The sequence below is a fragment of the Cavia porcellus genome, unplaced genomic scaffold (assembly GCF_034190915.1).
Source record: "Cavia porcellus strain 051 isolate PalLab524CR breed Dunkin Hartley unplaced genomic scaffold, mCavPor4.1 scaffold_32, whole genome shotgun sequence".
Taxonomy (NCBI): Eukaryota; Metazoa; Chordata; class Mammalia; order Rodentia; family Caviidae; genus Cavia; species Cavia porcellus.
The window spans coordinates 40,898,966-40,920,779 of NW_026947515.1; the positions used below are offsets into that span (position 1 = coordinate 40,898,966).

The 21,814-nt window shown below is 39.4% G+C and overlaps 1 protein-coding gene across 2 annotated transcripts in view; it reads left to right on the forward strand.

The window, feature by feature from the left end:
* The window catches only part of Dnah9 (dynein axonemal heavy chain 9), a 365,933-nt gene that overhangs the window by 224,544 nt on the left and 119,575 nt on the right, over positions 1–21,814 (forward strand). Inside the window, exons 46-49 of one of the 2 annotated variants that reach the window (XM_063242417.1) lie at positions 900–1,042; positions 1,399–1,560; positions 2,646–2,879; positions 15,860–16,120. In XM_063242417.1, the coding sequence (XP_063098487.1) occupies positions 900–1,042; positions 1,399–1,560; positions 2,646–2,879; positions 15,860–16,120 (800 nt within the window). The remainder of the gene's footprint in view (positions 1–899; positions 1,043–1,398; positions 1,561–2,645; positions 2,880–15,859; positions 16,121–21,814) is intronic. The other variant, XM_063242418.1, reaches the window with a different exon arrangement.

The window sequence follows — 21,814 nt, forward strand, 5'->3', positions numbered from 1 at the left end:
GTGAACTTTCATTTCCTTCAATGTACCTGCCTGTTTAGCTTGCATTTGTAGAGAATTTCTGTACATATTAAAGATATTAGACATTTAACAATAATCTGAGTTCACATATAGTTTCATAGTGCTCTCCTTCAGTTTTGTAATCATTATTATTATATTTTTCCATATACTTTCATCATGACTTTTTTTGTCAACCATCCATTTTGTTGATTAAATTTATCTTTTAAAAAGTAGATTGAGTTATACTTAGAAAACTTTCTCCACTCAAAGATTATGTATTTCTTTAAATTTTCCTATTATGTTAATGTTTTTATAGTCATATCAGTGATCCACTTGAAATTTAGCCTAGGGTACAATCGAAAATAAGGATTCAATCACAATTTTTTAGATCTTAGTTTTCCTAATATTACGTATTGCAGTTTTCTGCAGTGATTTAAGGAAACATTTATTACATACCATATTAAATTCCATTAAGCTATTCCTGCTTTTTCTTTCTTATTTTCTTATACAAAGCAACAGCTTGTTCTTCTTAAATATATGAATTGACATATACATTTATGCCCCTGCTCATTCATAGTCTTATAAGCAAATATGTTTTAGAGCTCTTGCTAAATATTAAGCTTCTTCGTGGTACAATTTGCAGAGACCATTGAACTACTACTAAGTAACAGCCTATAAAAAGTCAAAAAGGTGTCCTACACCCCGTTCCATTCATTAATGTATGCATTCCTTTGTCCTGGGTTTGGTGTATTGGTGGTATCCATCCAATTTCATCAGTAAGTGAGTTGGAGTACAGTTCAAAAGCTAAGAGACCTGTGTCCTAGGCCAAAATAACCCCCACGTGTGACTGCATCATTTAGCAAGCTGTCAGAGCTGCCCATCTGTGCTCCACTCCTTCCCAGCAGAGATCCCAGACCTCTACTCGGATGATGAAGTGGAAAACATCATAAGCAATGTGAGGAACGAAGTCAAGAGCCAAGGTCTGGTTGACAACAGAGAGAACTGCTGGAAACTTTTCATAGATCGAGTCCGAAGACACCTGAAGGTAAAGGATGATTTTCCGCCTGAAACAGGCACAGAACAGAAATGCTCACAGGAGCCTCTGCTGGCAGTTTACACCCAGCTCTTCTGTCTTCAGAGTAGGTTGGAAGGCTGCTGCACCCTTCTCAGGCTGAGCCCCATCCAAGAAAGCCCTTCTCTCCTGCTTTATTAATGGTGCCCCTCTTGCATCGTGCATCTCAGTGTCCTGGAGCTCTTGCTCTGGCTAGCACGTACAGTTTTTATCTCTGTTGAATGGGCTGCTCATATTCCAGGGGAATCAAGAAATCAAAGCCTTGTCTATGTCTCTGTGAGTATTTCTCTGATACCGTTTTGGTTCTCCCCACACTTCTGACTTCTCAGGTCACTCTCTGTTTCTCCCCCGTGGGGCACAAGCTAAGGGTTCGAAGCAGAAAGTTTCCAGCCATCTTGAACTGCACGGCCATCGACTGGTTCCATGAGTGGCCTCAGCAAGCACTGGAGTCTGTCAGCCTTCGCTTCCTGCAGAACACAGACAGCATTGAGGTGAGGAGGGCAGGAGATCCTCCTCAGCGTCCTCCTCCCCACAGAGAACAAAGAGCTCCCAACCCACATGTTGGGATTAAAGTTCAGGCTCAGATAGAGCCTTCGAAATCAGTGAAAGCCAGAGTGGAGTGGGCAGCCCATTCCAACCTTCACGGTGGGATGGTCTTACATTTCCTCTTTGTTTTTTAATTTTTTTTATTTTAAAGAGATTAAGATAAAAGAGGACAGAACAAAGCAGATCAGAACAGAACAATTTAAGCAACACAGTATTTCACCACAAGACAACCCGATAAAACAGTAACTACCATAATGTCTCTTTCCTTGAAATAGTTGAGCATACCTTCAATACACAATAGTATCAAACATAACAAAATATTATAAAACCATTCAAGAGAATGAAAGTATTACAAGGCATTCAGAACCAAATAACAGAAAATGAGCAATGGTTACTATATTATCTCATTGTCCATAAAAAGTTTGTTTATACTACCACACATAATAAAATCCAATAAGATACAACATGATAGAACCAGTGGAAACAGAAGCACAAAATTATGGTAGGACTTCAAAACAAGATGATATTAAATCAGCACTGGCTGTTTTATGTTTTCTTCAAAATAAGCTGTTCATACCATCACAGATAATAAAATCAAACAACCCAGGATAAAACCATTCCAACTAATGATTGGAAACATTATACGGCTTGAAAGCAACATAATGGGGAATCATGATTACCATAAAATCTTATGTACTCTTACTATTTGTTATACTAGGGAGACTATATGGTATTTATACATGTGAGTTTATTTTGCTTATGAGTATGGTCTCAAGTTGCATCCATTTATTTATAAATATTTCAATGTGATCATTCTTTAAAAAAATACCACAACTTTTTTATCCATTCCTCAGTTGATGGGCACTTAGGTTGTTTCCAAGATCTGGCTGTTACAAACTGTGCTGCTATAAACATGGGTGCACATATATCACTGTAATATGATGTTTTCAGTTCTTCTGAGATTATGCTTAGAAGCAGAGTAGCTGGATCAAATGGGACTTCCAACCCCAGTGTTTGTTTTTAATTCCAGCCTACAGTGAAACAGTCAATTAGCAAATTTATGGCCTTTGTCCACACAAGTGTCAACCAAGCATCCCAGTCTTACCTGAGCAATGAGCAGCACTACAACTATACAACTCCTAAGTCCTTTCTGGAGTTCATCAGACTCTACCAGATCCTTCTGCACAGGAATGGAAAAGAGCTCAAATCCAAGATGGAGCGGCTGGAGAATGGACTGCTGAAGCTCCACAGCACCTCTTCCCAGGTGAGCTACGTCCTGTTCTCTCACTGTCAGTGAATTTGGATGGATAGGGGCAGCCTCAGTCTGGAGTTGAAAAATCACTGAAGATTTCCCAGGGCCCCAGGGCAGCATAACAGTACCCAAAGTTAAGTGCTCCTCACTCAGCACAGGAGCACATCCTTAGCTTCAGGTCTGGTTTGCTCCCCCCGTTTAATGCCAGAATCACAGGAGACCTCTTCTCTCTCTCTCTTTTTGCATCTTTTCTTTTTCCTCTTCAATTCTCTCCCCATCTGTTGTAGTGTATTGTGCTACCATAACAAAATATATGAGGTAGGCTATTTTATAAAGAAAAGAGATTTATTTCGCTCACCATTCTGGAGTTTCCAGAGCATGGCACCGGGATCTACTTGGTTCTGACAAGGGTCTCAGGATGGATGGTGGGGAACATGAGGAAAAGGAGCACAGTACATGCAGAAGAGGGATTCAGGGGTACCCATTCTCATGGGGACTAATTGAGTCCCATGAGAGCTGACCCATTCTGAGGCCCAGCATGAATCTGTTGGTGGGTATGGAGGTCCTGTTGCCTAATTATCTTCCACCAGGCCATGGCTTGTTTGTGCTTTGCTTATGGTTTCTTTTATTCTTATTTTTTTTGCATGAAATCATTCTGGATTTTTAAAAATATTTTACTAGTTTCCCATACATAATGATCACTTTCATGGTAAGGGATTTGTACCTATTCTTCCATTTTTCTTTTCCACATTCTCCTCCCTTCAACCCTTCATCCTTTCTCCCAGTTACAAAAGCTTTGTTTCCATTTTTTCTTCCATTCTTTCCTTTTTTTAACCCCTTTTCCCTTCATTCCTGTCTTCCTCCCCTCTCCCCTCTTCCCCTCCCCATTTGAATGTTTTCTTCCTAATTCCCAGCATCTATCCTCCATTTCATTTCTTATTTACCCTTCGTGTTTCCCACACAAGAGAAAAAAGGAAATATTTTAACTTTTATCGCCAATTTATTTCACTTAAAATTATCATCTCAAGGGTCAAAGATGACCTAAAACAAGAGTCATATTCCATTGTATATAAATTCCACATTTTATCAGTTTATCCATTGGTGGGCACATAGACCCTTTCCAAGATTTAGCTACTGTAAGTTGTGCCACTTTGTAGACACCTAGAAGATACCTAGAAGAGAAATAACTGGGTCAAATGAAAAGTCTACTTGTAGTTTGTTGAGGACTCTCCATACTGATTTTTATAGTGAGTGTACAATTTATACTTCCTCCAACAATAGAGAATGGTTCCTCTTTCCCCACAGCCTTGTCAGCATTCACTATTGGTTGATTTCTTGATGACAGTCATTCTTTCTGGAGCGAGATGTAACCTCAGTGTTGTTTTAATTTGCATTTCATGAATGAACAGTGATGCTGAATATTTTTCATGTATTCATTTGCTGTTTGTATTTCTTCAGCTGAAAACTGTCAGTTCATTTCAGATGCCCATTTTTGGATTGGGGGTTTAAATTTGGGGATTCTGACAGTGCTTTGTATATTCTAGATATTACTCATTTATATGAGGAGCAACTGGTAAAAAATTTTTCCCATTGGGAAAGTAATTCTATGAGTTGTCTCTTCAAAGCTAGAGTGATAAAAACATCATATTGCTGGCAAAAAAGCGGGGGAGGTCAGTGGAACAAAGCAAAAGACGCAGAAGCAACTCCAAACACACTCAGCCGCCTTATCTTTGCAAAGAGGCTCAACATTTTTACTGAGAGAGAAATAGCCTCTTAATAAATGATGCTCAGAAAACTGGCTTTCCACACACCAAAGATTAAAACTACACCCATATGCCTCACCAAGCACTAAATTAAAAATGGAATGAATCAAAGATCTAAATATTAAAACAGAAACACTTAACCTGGTGGAAGATAGACTAGGTAAAACTCTTGAAGACATAGTTGTAGGCAAAGACCTTAAGAACAAAACCCCAATCACACAGGAAATATTACAGAGAATCAGCAGCTGGAATCACATCAAATTAAAAAAAAACTTTGCATAGAAAAACACAACAGAGTGAAGAGATTCTATCTCAAAAATTCCCCCCCTTCAGCTGGAGACCAAGCTTCCCTTCATATGAATTTTGGGGAGACAAATCATATCCCCCGTCTAAACTATAGCATCTTAAGCCTCAAAACCAAAGGAAATAAATGATGTATCTAACAATTTTCTTTTATCTTACTCTGTTGTCTAAGAGCCATTGAAATCTCACTTCTTGGGCAAATCTTTGTCTAATTCCATGTGTTTCTTTTAATATTTCTTGCTATCATAGAAGTTGCTGTTGTCCTGTCTTGTTATCTTTCTGTCTGATGGAAGAAGTCTCTTTCAGTCCATCGGCTGCACTGCCCTTGAAAACTGAAATTGAAATTAAATCGAGCACCTGGTCTGCCCTGCGCTAGCTCATCTGTTCTAACAGCTCCCTCCGGCCTCTTTCTGTTCCTTGTTTGGCAGTAACTGAGCCAGCCTCTCATTAAGGTGATGAAACTCATGAATTTGCACAGTTAAACCAAAATCCCGGTCAACTTAATTTTTCAAAGCCACATGTTCCTATAGATAACTAAGCCTTTATTATCTCAGAATTTTACTTTTATGATTGCTCTCTTGAACTTTCTTCTTCTTCCTTGTCCCTTTCCCCTCTTCAGGTTTTGATTCTGAAATATAATGTATATAAATGATTTAAGTCCATTAGTAAGGCACCCTTGCAAACTATACACATAGTCTTTATTCTATCCAGAAAATTTCTCTGCTTTTATACGGTTTTGTTCCTCCGGTCTAATCTCTCCTCTGGGACCAACGGTTAGCTGAATGAGTTCCCTGTAACCCGTATCTCTTGTCCTGGTTACTTTTCTCTCATTCGCGAGACAAAATATCAGATGCCAAAATTAAGGAAGGAGAGTTTTATTCAGCTCACAGTTTGTGGAGGTTTTAGTCTGTAATCAGCCGGCTCTGAGGCAGAGTAACACAGCACTGGGGCAACAGTTCATGGCAGACGAAACCAGCAAAAGCATCAAGGGCAAAAATAGAAGAGCACACAAGGAGACTCTTTCTCTCTTATACAATGTGTTTGCCACCTGCCCTAGAGTGTGTGCAGCACTCACACCCATATCCCAGAACTGGACCATGAATCAGTCACAAACTCAAGACGCCTGCCTCCATGACTGACTGAGGCTCAGGGGGAGCATCTAAGCACAAACCATAACAACTGTGTTCTCATTTCCTGCTTTGATCCTTTTGGCCTCTGTCTACATCCCAGGAGTGGTTTTTAAGTTTATCCTCAGCAATAATAATTTAATAGTGTAGAATATTACTCCTGCATCTGATGCCCACAGTGAAGACTTTAACTTTGCTGTTGGATTTTTAGCTTCCTGGCAGTAACTTCCTCCTAAGCTTAACCTTTCCCATTTCCAATGCTTCCTCTTGCTTTGTCATTGCAACTATTTCAAAGAACTCACGCTGCCAGTGATGCCAGACACAGTGATGCTCTGTGCTTCTTCTAGGTCTGATGATGCATCATTTTCAGAGCTGTGTTCTTCCTCTGCTGGCTGCTATTCCTTTCCTTCCTCTGTATGGATCTACAGGCTTTTTCCCCAGGTTCTTTGTTTTATTCTCTGACATATCAGGCCTTTGCCTTCACCGTTCCTTCTGCCTGGACTTCTCCCCTGTATTACAGCCATGCCGCAGCTCTGTGCTCCACACCACCTCTTCACTGAGTCCTGCTCTAATGATTTCATTTTAACTTGTAACCTTTCAGCACTCTGCTCGGCTTATTGTACCCTATTTCAACATTTTCTCACAACATCATCCAACACAATTCACAGTTTACTTGTTGTATTTATTGCTATTCATATCTAGCCATTGGCCACAAGCTCTCTGAGGACAGAGATCCTTGCTGCTTTCTCTACTGTGATATCTTCAGAACCTAAAACACTACCTGAACAGAGCAGACACTTATTTAATGTTTGTTGAATGAATGATGAAAGAATGGTATTCTGCTTAGTTTCCCTGACTATTTCCTGACGATGCCATCCTTGCATGTTGCTCCATCCTTCTCTTCTCCCATCCCACAACACTGTACTCTGGAGTCCATTGGTGCTATTTGTAGTTCTCCACAAATCCCACTTAGTGAACATTTCTAGGTCTTTGTGTGTCCTTGCCTTGTCAGCTTACTTCTGACAAGAGCTAAGTACTTTCCTAATCCCCTGGAAGCCTTCTGTAAAAACTGAATAAAGATGCATTTCTGTAGCTTTCTGTTGCTATGACAAAACATCTGAGAAAATAAATTTAAAGAGAGATTTATTTTGATTCAGGACATCAAGTCACTCAGTTCCACTGTTACTGGGCCTGTGGTGAGGCAGAAATTCACAACAGAGTGTGTGATGGACAGAATCTGCTCAGCTCACTGCAGCTGAGTGTGGGAAAGGAAGGAAGGAAAACAGAGTAGAAGAAAGTTGGAGAGGAAGGCAGGGACAAAATGTGACCTTGGAGGACCCGTACAAGGACCTCTTTCTAGGTGCTGCCTGAGGTTTCTACCACTTCACAATGGCCGATTAAACTATGAGTCCATCACTAATCTATTAATGCACTGGAGGAGACACAAATATCACGATTCAATCACTTTCCAAAGACCTCGGAATACTGCTGCCTCATTGTGAACCAAGCCTGAAACACGAGAGCTTTGGGGGACATTTCAGACCCAAAGCAAAGAAGCATTACCTTCTCTGGTTCCTTCCTTGAGTTATGTTCTTCTCCTACATATATAATACTATGATATTACCAATCTTTCAAAGGAAAAACTAAGATTCATTTATTTTATCTCAAAGAACACCACAGGGTAGGCACTTCATAAATAGATGACTATCTGGATATTTGAGCTGATTATGGATAAATAGACTAATCAACAAGTGAACTATTTCAAAATCACACAGAAGCACAGAGTAGGGAGTGCAGAACAGCTTTTGTCAATACTGCAGTATATATGGTATATATTTTATAACTATATATTGATCTATTGATGGTAATAATGATTTTCCTGATAACTAATGACATCTGCAGCTCCTTATTCCTCATCTCCAATTGTTTCTTTGGTAGAAAGCTGAAACACAAGTATGCCATCATAAGTGTGGTAAAAGGGTACTAACTTGAGTATACTGTTAACAGAATTTTGCTACCTGAGTGTGACAGTTCTCAACGCTTATAATCATTTAGCCCATGGGAAGGGGCTAAATGAATCTCTCATTTCTAGCTCAGAAAACAGATTTATTTAGCAATAATAGTTGTATTAGAAGTAGGAATCATTATGGAAACAATGACAAAAGTTAGCAACTGTATAAATCAGTTTATCACATTACACTTATAATTTTATACTTAGAACTGCTTAGAAATGTACTTTTTTATAACTAAATTCAAATTAGTTCTGTGTCTGTCTTATTCATTTGAGGCTAGAATGCTCTTAATCATGCATGTCAGATGGTTTAGTCATTTCAAGCACTGTAGATTGGATATGGTTAGGAGTGTTCCTGAGGGCTGATGTGCTGGAAGCTTTATCCCCATTCTGGTGGTGTTGAGACAGAAGAAACTTTGAAAAGTTGGGACTAATACATGGGTTGTGGTTTGAATGGACTGGTGACTTGATTGGTTTTTGAATCCTCTTGTGGGGTATAAGGAGCACATGTCTGGGAGTGGGCGCATGAGTCATGGTGGTATAGCCTTGGGTCTGTGTCTAGTCCTTTGGTTCTTCCTCTCTGGCACCATCCCTCTGCTCTGTTTCCCTGCCACCATTCCCTGTACAGCTCTGCTCTGTTCTGCCCTTCCAGCATGGCATTCCTGCCTTGGAGAGAGCCAACCATGAACTGAACCCCCTGAAACTATAAGACACACTAAATCTTGTTCCTTAAGTTGTGGGTGTCAGGTATTGTATCTTAGTGATGAGAAAACTAATATGTGAGATAATTAATACATGAGTGTGCCTACCTTGGGAGGGATTGACCGTCTCTCAGAGGTTAGTTCTCACAAGAGTAGGTTGTTATAAAGAGAGGCCACTGCATGCATTTGGTCCCACATACACACACCCAGTTTGCTTTCCACTGTTTGGCCTTGTGGTGATACAGCCAGGGTTCTGGTGCCATGCTGTCAACCACCAGATTATGAATCGAATGAACCTCTTCAGTTTATAAGCTTGAGTATTTTCTTGGAGGAATTTACCAAATTGAAACTTAGTTTTTGGAAAGTAGTCAGTTCAGAGTTCAAACTCTGCCTCAGAAATGTTTTCTCTAAGCAGTCTTTCCCTCTTTTTATCTCCATGATAGTTGGGAGTGCAGGAGGCAGCTGATTAACAGTGTGCTGTAGGCTTCTAGTATTCATTGGCTCTAGTGAAAGGAGACTGATTCTACTGGTCTTTGGGTGGCATCTGTTGTCTTTGCATCAGCCTCAGGTAGCATCTCGTGTTTGGTACAGATTGTGCTCTTTCTCTTTGCACAGTCAAGGTCCAGAGCATAGCCTGGGTTTCTTGTCATCCCTTCATGGCACTGTGCAGAAGTCCCTCCCACCCTCACCCCTATAGTAACTCGGGTGCATGCACCATACAGAGGACCTGTTGAATTGAAGAGAGGTTTCACCAAATCCAAAAGTCTGTCATTTTAAAAATTAATTTTATTTTTTATTGATACAGCCTTGATATAGTAATTTTATTTTCTATTTTCTATTTGTGAAGTGCAATGTAACTTTGATTGGTTTAGACAAAGTAAGAAAATAAAATAAAGAGAGATTAATTGGTTTGTATAACTGAAAAGTCAGAGATTAAATTTGGATGAAGCTAGATACTCAATAATATCTTTTTTTTCTTGGTTGGTTGGTTGGTTATTTTGGTACCAGGAATCAAACTCATAACCTCTTGCTTGCCAGACAGGTGCTGTGCCACTGGGCTGTATCCCTGGACCTACTCAGTGATATCATGTACATTTTGGTCCTCCGTTCCTCAGCCCTTCCTCCCTCCTCACTGGACTCATGTGCAGGCAGGGGACTACTATGGTACAAGAAAACCTCAGGCATGTATTTAGTCTCCTCTGCATTCCCAGTATGACAAGCAGTGCTTTTAGCAAAGCTCCAGGTCATTGGTTGTCATTGTCATCTTTGGTCCATCATCCACAGCCGATCAACTTCTGTGACTTTAATACCCTCATTGACCAAGCCAGGATCAAATGGTGACTGGAATCAGCTCCATCAAAGCTGTCAGACTTGGGAAAGGGACATTTATCAAAGAAAAATCTTGCTATGCTACCAGAATAAAGATGAAATTTTTAAGGTCTCTGTCATGTGTTATTGCTTATATACAATACTGTCTTGTATTACTGCTTCTTTGACTTTTCATGTCTATTAATATTTGTCTTATATAGATGGTTCTCCTGTATTTGGTGCATATATATTTAAGATTATTATCTCTTTCTCTTGAAGTATTCCCTTAACCAGTATGTAGTGACTTTAATTATTTCTTCTGATCATTCTTGATTTGAAGTTCACATTGTCTGCAAATAGGGTAGCTACCCCTGCTTTTTTCTTGGTTCCTGTTGCATAAAGTATTGTTTTCCATCCTTTGACTTTCAGTCTATAAATTTCCTTTTGAGTTAGATGGGTTTCTGGTATGCAGCATATGGTTGGATTTTGTTTCTTGATCCATTCTGTCAGTCTGTTTCTTTTAATTGGTGGACTGAGGCCATTTACATTAATGGTTATAATTGATGTATGTTGGCTTATTTCTGTAATGTTACCTTTCTGCTATTGGTTGTTTACCTATCTCCTCTGTTTAATTGTTTGCCCTGCTTGTTGTTTTTTTTTTTTTTCTGTTGTTCTTGAAATTGTAAGCATTTTTATGTCTATCTAGAATATCTTTCAGAACATTCTGCAGAGTTGGTTTGGTGGTCATAAATCCCTTCAGTTGCTTTTTTTTGTGGAAGTATCTTATTTCTCCATCAATTTTGAAGGATAGTTTGCAGGGTACATCAATCTGGGTTTAAAGTTGTATTCTTTTAAGATTTGAAATATTTCACTCCATGCTCTTCTTGACTTCATTGTTTCTGTTGAGAAGTTTGCTGTGATTCTGATGGACTTTATTTTATAGGTGATTTGTGTCTTTTCTCTAAAAGCTTTTAATATTTTGTTGTTATGCTGAATTTCTGGGATCTTGATTATCGTATTCTAAGTGTAGATTTATTTTAGTTATGGCTAACTGGAGTTCTATGTGCTTTACTTATCTGTATGTCAGTTTCTTTTCCCATGGTTGGGAAATTTACAGCTATTATTTCTGCAAATAGACTTTTTATATCATTTATGTTGACACTTATTATTCGTTTACACTTATCAATCTTATGTTGTTTATCTTTGCATCATTTTGCAACTATTGAATTGTTATTTTCTGGTTCCTTGTTATTCTTAAAGATCTGTCTTTTCCTGGTCACTAGCTACAATCTTGTCAAGGTCTAAAAGTCTGTCTTATTATTTGTTCAAGTGGTTTTGCCAGCTTTCAATGGAATTCTTGATTTCCTGGATGTCTCTTTGAGTCTATTTCATGTATACTAAATCTTTCCTGTATTATTCATTCAAGGTTACCATCATTTCCCAGTGCTTCTCTATTTTTTAACTATGTCTTCTTTGGATGTTTTCAGCATTTCTTTCATTACATTTATCATTTCTTATTTTACCTGGGAGATAATTTCTGATATGATTTCTTTACAGCTTCATGGAGTTGTTTCTTCACTTCAGTAGTTACCATTTCAGAAATTTCAGGTGTGTGTCTTACACCTTCTTCTGTGTCCATGTCTGCTGGACTTGTTTGAGATGGGCTGGAGGTTTGAGATTCCATTTTACTCTTTCATTTTGTCATCTTCCTGTACTATGCCAGGGCAGCCAAATGCAAAGTTTTCATGAAGGGGCCATGGCTGTACTGGAGGGGGTCACCCACCTGAGTGGGGTTCACTAGGTGGTCTTTCCGTGATCTCATGTAGCTCATCAAGGCTTCCTGGCTAGCAGGCATCATTAGGCAGGCTTTACCCAGGCCCTGCACAGCACATCGAGGCTCCCCAGCTGGCTGGAGTTTTCTGGACAGACATTCAGCAGGCCCTACGCTGCACATCAACTCTCCCTGACTGGCTGGAGTTCACTGGGTGGACCTTCAGCAGGCTCTGCACTGTGCACTGAGGTTCCCTAGCCAGTTGGGGTCACTGGGCAGGCTTTACTCATCCCTGCATGGTGCATTGATGCTCCCCAGGTGGTTGGGGTTGCTAGGTGGTGAGGATGAAATTTTTATTGGACATGCAAACGTAACACAGATAGAAGGAAAACAAATTCACATAAGGAAGTATTGGATGACTATTTATAGAGACAGAAGGAGAAAGATATCTCTAGATCTCCAATTCTCAGCTTAGTATTTATCATTGGTTATCCTGGGATTCCTCTTCTCCTTGAGGAACTGGTTCTGTGGCTACATTCTTCACCAAACAGCTTGAGCTACCAACAGAAAAAGAGTTCTCCAGCATGAGCAATACAAGAGAAACAAACATAACATGCCCCGACCCCAACCCCAACCCTAACCCTAACCCTAAAATCTTCCTGGGTGCAGTGGTGCACTACAGTAACCCCAACTACTCAGGGGGCTAAGGCAGGAGGATCACAAGTTTGAGACTAGCCTGAACAACATAGTAAAGCACCATCTCAAAATAAATCAACAAAATAAAAGGCACTTTAGTTCCTCCGATTCCTTCTCAGCATCACTACCGTCTCTCCAACATCACAAACTATCTGGAGGGCCAGGGGACAGGCCATCAGCAGCCTAGTGTCTCTCTCGTCTGGTATGTGTATTTGGTCCTTGAAGAAGAGTGAACGACCCATCAGCCCTGTGTCTCCATCCTTCACATTTCCTCATTTTCTACACAAGGTCACAATTCATGGGGCCAGTGCAGCTGCCCTTTGGGGTATCTGGATGTGTTTGTGGCACTTTCCCTGTTAGTCTTGCCAGCCAGCATTTTTTTTTCTGGAAGATTTGATTTTATTTTAAAGAGGGTAAAACAAAACAGAACAAAGCATATCAGAAGAAAACAATGCAAGTGACACAGTATTTCAAAGCAAGACAACAGGAGATCAACAGTGGCTACCATAATGTGTGTCTTGCTTTCTTTGAAATAGTTGTCTATATCTTCACACACAATGAATTCAAACAAAACAAAATAGTATAAAACTGATCAAAACAAAAGAATGAAAGCATTACAGGCCTTCAAAACCAGGCAATAGGAAAATCGACAATGGCTACCATAATGTATCTTGTCCTCTTTAAAATAGCTTTCCATTCCTTCATATATATATATTGAAAATAAATAATACAAAACAGACTAAACAACTCTGAACAAAGAATAAAAACATTACTGGATTTCACAGCATAATAATAGGAAATCAACAATGGCTACCATAATGTCTCTTTTTCTTCAAAGTAGCTATTCATATCATCACGCATAATACAATCAATTCTCTTAAACTGTTTAGGAGATGCTCCAGGCATGTGTAAGCCTCTACATATACATATATCCTTTCTGCATTAGAGGATAAAACAAAACAAAACAAAACAAATTACTAGAAGAACAAGAAACTAAAAAGACAAATAAATAACAATAACAAAGCGCCCCAAACAATGACAATATGGTCTTTCAAAACAAGGTGGCAGGAACATAACTAAGACGTTATTTTACATGGTAATCTTCAAAAGCGTTCCTCAGACTGTCAGACACTCATGCAAAACTGATCCAGTCCTATGAATATTACTGTTTTGTTCCAAGAACTAATCCCAGCCAGCATTTTTAAACAAGGCGTGATCCCAAGTGGGGTGCAAGTGATGTCTTTAAAAAGGGCAAGGGAGAAAGAAAAAAATGCCAAGTAACCTATTCCACTTTTCTGCTTTCTTTGCAGTTTGGTGGGAGTGGTCTAATTCTAATTGGCAGGACCCTCTTTCCTTCCATGTCACAGTTTAAGAACTATTAAGCTCCTATTCCTGGGGCAGCGAATTAATTACTCTAGGTCTGAGGTCACAAAAATACCTGCAATCAACAAAACAAAACAACAACAACCAAAACCTCTCTTCAATCTTCTCAAATCTCCCAAGATTTTAAAAGGAACGAAAAGTTACTGCTGGTGTGTTTGCTGACTGAAGTGATTATGCGGCTCAGTCATTTTGATTTACAATTGCATCTTTGTCCTTGTAGAAATAACTCTCTGCAGCTGAACAACGGGAGATGGAAACGGATTAACCTTCCAACATGTGAATATAAGATGCGTTCGAGGGAGCAGGCCTCTATTTGAGGTTAACACAAAGTCTCCGGTTTCCCTGAATACACAAAATTAAAGAGCATTCTCTTTTTCTCCTTTTCTTTGCTTTGCTTTTCTTTTCTTTTGATCTTCCATGAAAGAGGAATTATCAGCAGCAGCGTCTAGGCCTCAGTTTTATTTTTCTCCTTATGCATTTTGCATCATAAAGCATTTGAATGTGTTGACGTGTTGCGGGAGCTCTGAAGAAATCTTCAGTTGTTGTGTGCAATAGACTGCAGAGAAATGAGAAGCGAGCGGTCATTCTGGAATGTAAAGTTTATGGACCATACTGCAAAGACAAATGACTTTTTTTACTTCCCAGAAATAAATAAGTCTGTGTTTTCCCTTTGCATCTAAAAAGGCTATTACACTGGACCAGTGATTATCAAACCTAGACAGGAACTAGAATCAAGCAGATTGCCAGGCCCTGCCTCCGGAGTTTCTGACTCAGTAGGATTGGAATGGAACCTGGGAGTTTGCGTAGCTAACACATTCCTAGGTGGATGCTGCTTCAACTGGTTGAGCCATAACATTCTGCAAACCACCACGCTCTGCCAATCTGAACGTAAATAGCAAAGCATTCCTCTCTTCCTAACTCATGAGACAAATAGTTCCTCAGCAATGATATTTCATTATGTCTCTAAACATTGGTCTTCAGAGCTAGATGGGAAATCCAGCAGGCCTGGACCACTGGGAGGCTTGCTGGACCATTTTAACCTGATTGCCCATTTCTAGTATGGGTTGTGGGAATAAGTAAAGCTGAACCAAATGAGAGCCATCCATGGCTATTTAGTCAGAACTGGCCACGGTGTTTAGCAGAGACTCTAATCAGGCAAAGAAGTGGGAAAGCTTGATAGTCTAGAAGGACCAGACTCAGCCCTGCCTTCATTGGAGGATGCTGGACAGCGAAGTCAGAGGCAGGCTGGCTTGAAGTGACCAGTCAGTCCTATGTGACTAGTTAAGAGAACATGTTTGGCTTACTTTGGCCCTAAGTTAGAAGAAGAGACAAAAAAATTAAAATTGTCCATGCTAATCAAGTCTTAAACATTTTGGGCCAATTTCTATATTCCTGGACTGTTACTAAAGGAAGTCATCTGACTTCCTACAAATCTGACTTCCTAGGGCCAAGTCCCTGAGTGTAGTTGTTACAGATTATGGTTGGTTTCCTAGGCAGATCGTTGCAGATCATCACTCTTATTTGATATAGAGTATGGTCATTTTCTATTTATGTATTTGGTCTTGTAGACCACACAGTAGACATTCACTTCTTATTAATTCTTGGTATATTCCACATTGGCTGATTTTAAATAAAAACAAAATATTATATGGAGGACATGACATCTTTAATGACACCATTGTCAGTAGGACTAAATCATTTGGCCATCAAAGAGAAGGTTCAGGGAACATGGTATTGTACATCTATGCAACAGAGAGGACATTCAGCACTGCTTCCTCTCCCAGGACAGAGAGCTTGCTCTTCTCTGAATGTGCAACTTTGCATATTTGCATCAGGAGTTGGCTTTCAGAGCGGGTCCTCAGGGTGGTGCTCTGATTCCCTCTGATCACCACTCTAAAGCATTCACTGATGTGCTTCTCTCTGATGCAGGTGGATGATTTGAAAGCAAAGCTGGCCACCCAGGAAGTAGAGCTGAAGCACAAGAATGAGGCTGCAGACAAACTGATTCAGGTGGTCGGCGTGGAGACGGAGAAGGTGAGCAGGGAGAAAGCCATTGCAGATGAAGAGGAGCAGAAGGTGGCCCTTATCATGCTGGAGGTGAAGCAGAAGCAGAAGGACTGTGAGGAAGATCTCGCTAAAGCCGAGCCAGCACTCACAGCAGCCCAGGAAGCTCTCAACACCCTCAACAAGGTAGGAGGATGGTTCTTCCTGCCTTCTCTCCTTTGGGGGAGGACCAAGAGACAACTCTGTGCTACAGTGTTTCCAGAGCTACAGGGCACAGTTGGGAAGAGGTTAAGGTTACAGGTTATCTGTTACATAGACAAACATTCATTTCGACTAACTATGTGAATAACCAAGAGCCACCAGTAAAATCCCAAAGATATTCATCATGGAATCAGCCATGACCAATTGGTCCAGCCGCCTAGCTTCACTGATGAGAACCAAGAATCATAAATGAGACTGACTTTCCCAGAGTCACAGATGTCATCTGATCCGAGAGATCATGCTATGGTAGCTAGGATCACCTTGCCCCGTAGGCACTCTAGGATGGAAGCTTTTTAAAACTTTTATCTTAAGCATTTGAGATATGAAACTATGATAAGGTATTAACTCAAAAATATGAAATTAAAATACAGAGTCAAAGTAATTATTCAGGATCAGTGCCTATCAACCTGCAACTAAATTCAACCCATATACACAACCTCTTGGTAGCACATATGTGACTTGTGACATGCTCATTAGGCAATTTTATTTTGGTGCCCTTTAACTCTGAGGTGAAGAGAGGGTTCGTTACTGGCTTACTTGTGTCTTTTAACTTTTACAATTAATTTTCTTTCTCATTTGAATAAATATGGTTGAGCAGAAACAGAGAAAGAAGCAAAAAGGGACAATCAGATTCATGTCATGGCAACATGGCGGCAGACATGGGCTCCCAAGCCCACCTTTCTCTCGGAGGCTGCTCACCTCATTTTCCTGGAGATGCTCCATTAGTACTAGAGACCTTTCCTCTGCTGATGGGTTTCTCATGACTGTCCTGAGCATCCAGCATGTTGCTTACCCCTTGTAAACATTTGGACAATAAACATCTAAGGCAGTCTATGCCAAAACTGCCCTTCAGGGGGCTCCTTCTCATCTCCTGATGACACCTGCAATTCCTTTCTTCCAAAAAGCCTCAGCCGGTGCTGTGTCTCTCTCTGGCTTCACTGTCAGAGAGCTATCCAGCTCTTCTCACGTACTGTAGACTTCTGGGGCATGAGTTAGACCCCAGCTCACTGTGTCACTAAAACTATGGAAGAAACATATTTAACTCACTATATTATCTCCGTAAAGCCCCCCTTCCTAGATTTTATATGGAAAGATTAGCTGCTCGGTATCCGCCCTTAAATACAAGTAAATGGGACTTGCCAAAAATTCTCACTATTAACCCACACACACATTTTTCTTTCTCTTTTTTGACCATTTTTGGAATTAAACCGATACCCAGCACATACATGGTAGGCAAGTGCTCTTCTGTGAAGCTGCACTTCACAGCCCTCTGTATTTTATTTTGAGATAGGATCTCACTAAGTTGCCCTGGTTGGCCTTCAGCTTGAGATCATCCTGTCTCAGCCTGCCTAATCTTCTACTTCCAATGTTGTATCCTCAGTGGCAGTAAATGGTTCAAAGATGAAAACCTAGTCACCTGAAGCATTCTTTAATTCTCCATGGCTGGTTCACACCTCACCTTGGAGGACAGCATCTGTATGTTTATACAGACGATTATAAACTAAGCCTACTGTGAACCCTTATTGCATATGGTTATATAAAATTATTTGTAATGCTAGATGTGAATATACGTTAGTACTTTTTATGATGGGAGATGGAAAGACCCCTAAGAGTAAAGGATTTCAGGGCCAGTAAAGACTTTCAGTGGGCCTCAACCTAAGCAGAAAACACACCATTCTCCACCAGGAACTCCCTTCACTGCTAGGGAGGAAGCAGAAGACTGGCCCAGTTGTACCTTCTCATCATGAAGGTTTCAGTGCAGCCGAACCTGGCATCTCTGCCACCCTCTCACAGCTGCATCCATGCCAACCTGCAGGCTTTCGATTAGATGATGGCTCCCCACTTCATCTCTTAGAATTCCAGCTCATTTTATTTTATCTAACTCACTCACATAGTTCAAACCCAAGCTTCCATCTCGATCTCTCCCTTTGTTGGTGTCCAGAAAAGATGAGACTATTTCGTATCTACACATCTCATCTGTTCACTGATGATTTCTTGACTTCATGAATCATCATTCTGAATCCTTGTAACAACCTTATGGGACATTACTGTTACCTCCATCTTACAGATGAGGTGACAGAGGCTGGAGGAGGTAAAAACCATTGCCAGAACCATCAATTAGTATATATTAATATCCATTAGTATATACAGTACAGGCAATGTTTGGCTCAGGTCATCTTAGGAAATGTCATGCCTGCATTTGTTGGTTGATTGGCTGATGGAAACAAATAGCATAGATTAATAACTCAAGAAATGATTGAGAACCAAGAGACAGAAGGAGGGTAGAGAGAGGAGAGGGAAATTAAAAAGAATTAAGATGCATTGTGCACATGCAACAACTTTACCTGGTGAATATAATCATTGTGCACCACAAAATATGTATTTATAACATTTTTTAAAAGGAAATAATTGGGTGGGATGATGAAAATGGGCTGGACCTGAAAGATATTTTTAATGACTGCCTACTGAGTGCTGGGCTGTATGAAAGATGATTTTCTCTAACCAACTGCCTCGCTTGGTGTAAGTCACTGGGTTCCTGGTTCCTTTGGTTTCTTTTCCCTATGCAGAATGGAGAAAATAAGAATTCATGGGGTCTTTATCTCACACTGCACCAAAACTCCATCAATTCTGCTTTCAAGGTAGACCCAGAATTCAGATGCCTCCCATGTCCTGCCCAGAAACCAGCTGGGTGTGAGCCAGCACCATCTTGCTATCTGGTCTCTGTGCATCTACCTTGGTTTCAGTGTTGTCTTCATCTGCTACGGCAGCCTGAGTAATCTTTTTTCCTCATTATATATTTGCAAATGATAGTGACATATATTTATGGAATTCAAAATGTTATGATTTTTTAATTCCATGTGGCATGATTAAATCAAGCTAAATAACATATCCGTAACCTCAAATATTTAACAGTTTTGTGACGAGAAGATTTGAAATTTAGTCTAATAGCAGTATTGAAATGTACGATGCTCACTTATTAACCATATTCACCATGCTGTGAAATAGCTCTCAACAAAATCAAATATATCCCTCCCGAAGTCCCGAGGGAAGATATAATCTCCCTATATCTCACCCCATCCTCTAGAAACCACTGCTCGACTGTGCTTATGGGAACTCAGTTGTATTAGAGTCCACGTGTAAATGAAATCATGCGATATTTGCCTTTCCATATTCGGCTCATTTCACCTAACTTACTGTCCTCTAGATCTAGTCAGGTAGTGCCAGTAACAGAATTTATTTCCCTTTAAGGCTGGATGTATGTATATGTATGTATATGTGCCTGCAGATACATATAATATTGTACATACCTGCCACTATGCAATATAGTATTATATATAGATATATAGATACATCCAGGTTCACTCATCTTGTGCCTGGAACCCTTGGGCTGATTCCATATCTTGGCAACTGTGAGTGGTGCTTCCGTGAACGTGGGTGTGCATACTCCTATACGTTTATATACTGATTTCAAATCTTACCGGTAAATACTCAAAAGGAGGATCATTGGATCACGTGGCAGTCTATTTTTAGTTTTTTGAGAAGCTCTGATAGTGGTTTCTATAATGTTTGTGCTAGTTTACGTTTCCACCAACAGTGTGCACAGCCCCACCAAGCATTCTCATCCCTTCTACAACAGTTATTCTAACAGGTGTGGGTGATATGCACACTGTAGTTCTAATTTTTAATTTGCTAATCACTAGCAATGTTGAGTTTTTCATGTGTGTGCTAGCTCTTCATATGTTTTCTTGGGGGAATTGTCTACTCAAGTGCCTTGCACATTTCTTGAATTATCTTTTACTTTCTGTAGAGTTGTTTATATATTTTTAAGTATCAATTCTTCATTACATGCATAGATTGCAAATATTCTCTCCCAACCCATAGATTGTCTGTCTACTTTGTTGTTTCCTTTGTTGCACAGAAACATTTGTTTTTGGTGTAAATTTTTATTTTATTTTATTTTAACACTGTTTTTCTATTTTCATTTTTGTTGCCTGTGTTTGGTGATCAAATCCAGAATCTTATTTCTAGTCCAAGGTTGTCTAGTTTTTCCTCTATAATTTCTTCTGGTAGTTTTATAGTTTCTGGTCTTATCCTTAAGTCTTCCATTCATTTTGAGCTGGTTTCCTATATAGAATAATGTGTCTAATTTCATTCTTTTACATGTGAGTACCCAATTTTCCAATGCTACTTATTGAAAACTGTTCTTTTCCTATTGTGTATTCTTACCTCTTTGTCAAGAGCCAGTTGATTGCAGATTAATATGTTTGCTTCTGTGCTCTTCATTATGTTCCATTGGCAAAGGTGTCTTTTTATAAACCAGTATCATGTCGATTTTATTACTATAACTTTGTAGAATAGTTTGAAAGCAAGCAGTGTGATGTCTCAAGCTTTGTTCTGTCTTTTGACGGCCTTCACTATTTGGGATATTTTGGGAGTCCGTATGGATTTTACAGTTGGATTTTCTATACCCATGAAAAGTGGCATTGGAATGTCAAAGGAGACTGCAGGATGGACATTTTACCAATATTAATTTTTTGAATTCATGAACACATGTTTCCATTCATTGTGTTCAGCTTCCTTCATTAGGTTTTAAGTATAGAGACCACTCAGCTTCTTGGTTAAATTCATTCTTAAATGTTCTGTTTTGTTGTAGCCTCCTTTCCTATTAGGTGACTTTTGTATCTTTCTTTTGTCTTATGGCTCTCCAAAAGATTTCCAATGCTATGTTGAACAGAAATGGTAAGAGTAAGCATCCTTTACTGGTTCCTCCTCTTAAAGAAAGGATTCCAATTTTTCACTGTTGCGTACAATGGTAGTGGTAGACACGTTTCACAAGTCTATGACCTTTATTATGTTGAAGTATGAGCTTTGTTCACTAATTTTTTGAGTGCTTTTATGATGAAAGAATATTGAATTTTGTCAAATATGCTCTCTGTAGCTCGTGAAATGATCATATGAATTTTGTGCTTCATTCTGTTAGTTGGTATGTCATGTTTATTGATTTATAAATATTGAAATATACTTGCACCCCAGGAATAAATCCCACTTGGTCATGGTAAATGATCCTTTTAGTATATTTTTGAGTTTGGTTTATTAGTATTTTGTTGAGAAATTATGCATCTGTGTTCATCATGGAGATTAGCCTGTAGTTTTCTTATAATGTCCTACCTAGCTTTGGATTCTGACAATGACTAGGAGGAAAAATTAGTAAAAGAATTAAATACTCATGTTGTACAGTGGTCAGTCCCTTAACACTTTATGAAAAGAAAAATATTAGCATTATAAGCGTGGTCTTAGTCAATAAAAGATAAATCTAGAAGTAATGTTGGAAAAAAATGTATTAGCGGAGCCAAAGAGGTACATTTGGGGTGGATTGGACATGTTTTAATCTCATCCGTGTTGTTCTACTAGAATCTGTAAACTGTGTTCAGGTATTTAATAACAGAAATAAAAATTAAAATTCAGTAACTTGAGAACACAGAGGAGGGAAAGCTAACTTCTAACCAGGTAGGAAATAGATATGAAAAAGCCCATCAAGAAAGTATTATTCAGATGAACATTTTACTTGATAAAGAAGGTCGTAGAAAAGAACATACCAGGAAGAAATTACCTTTGCAA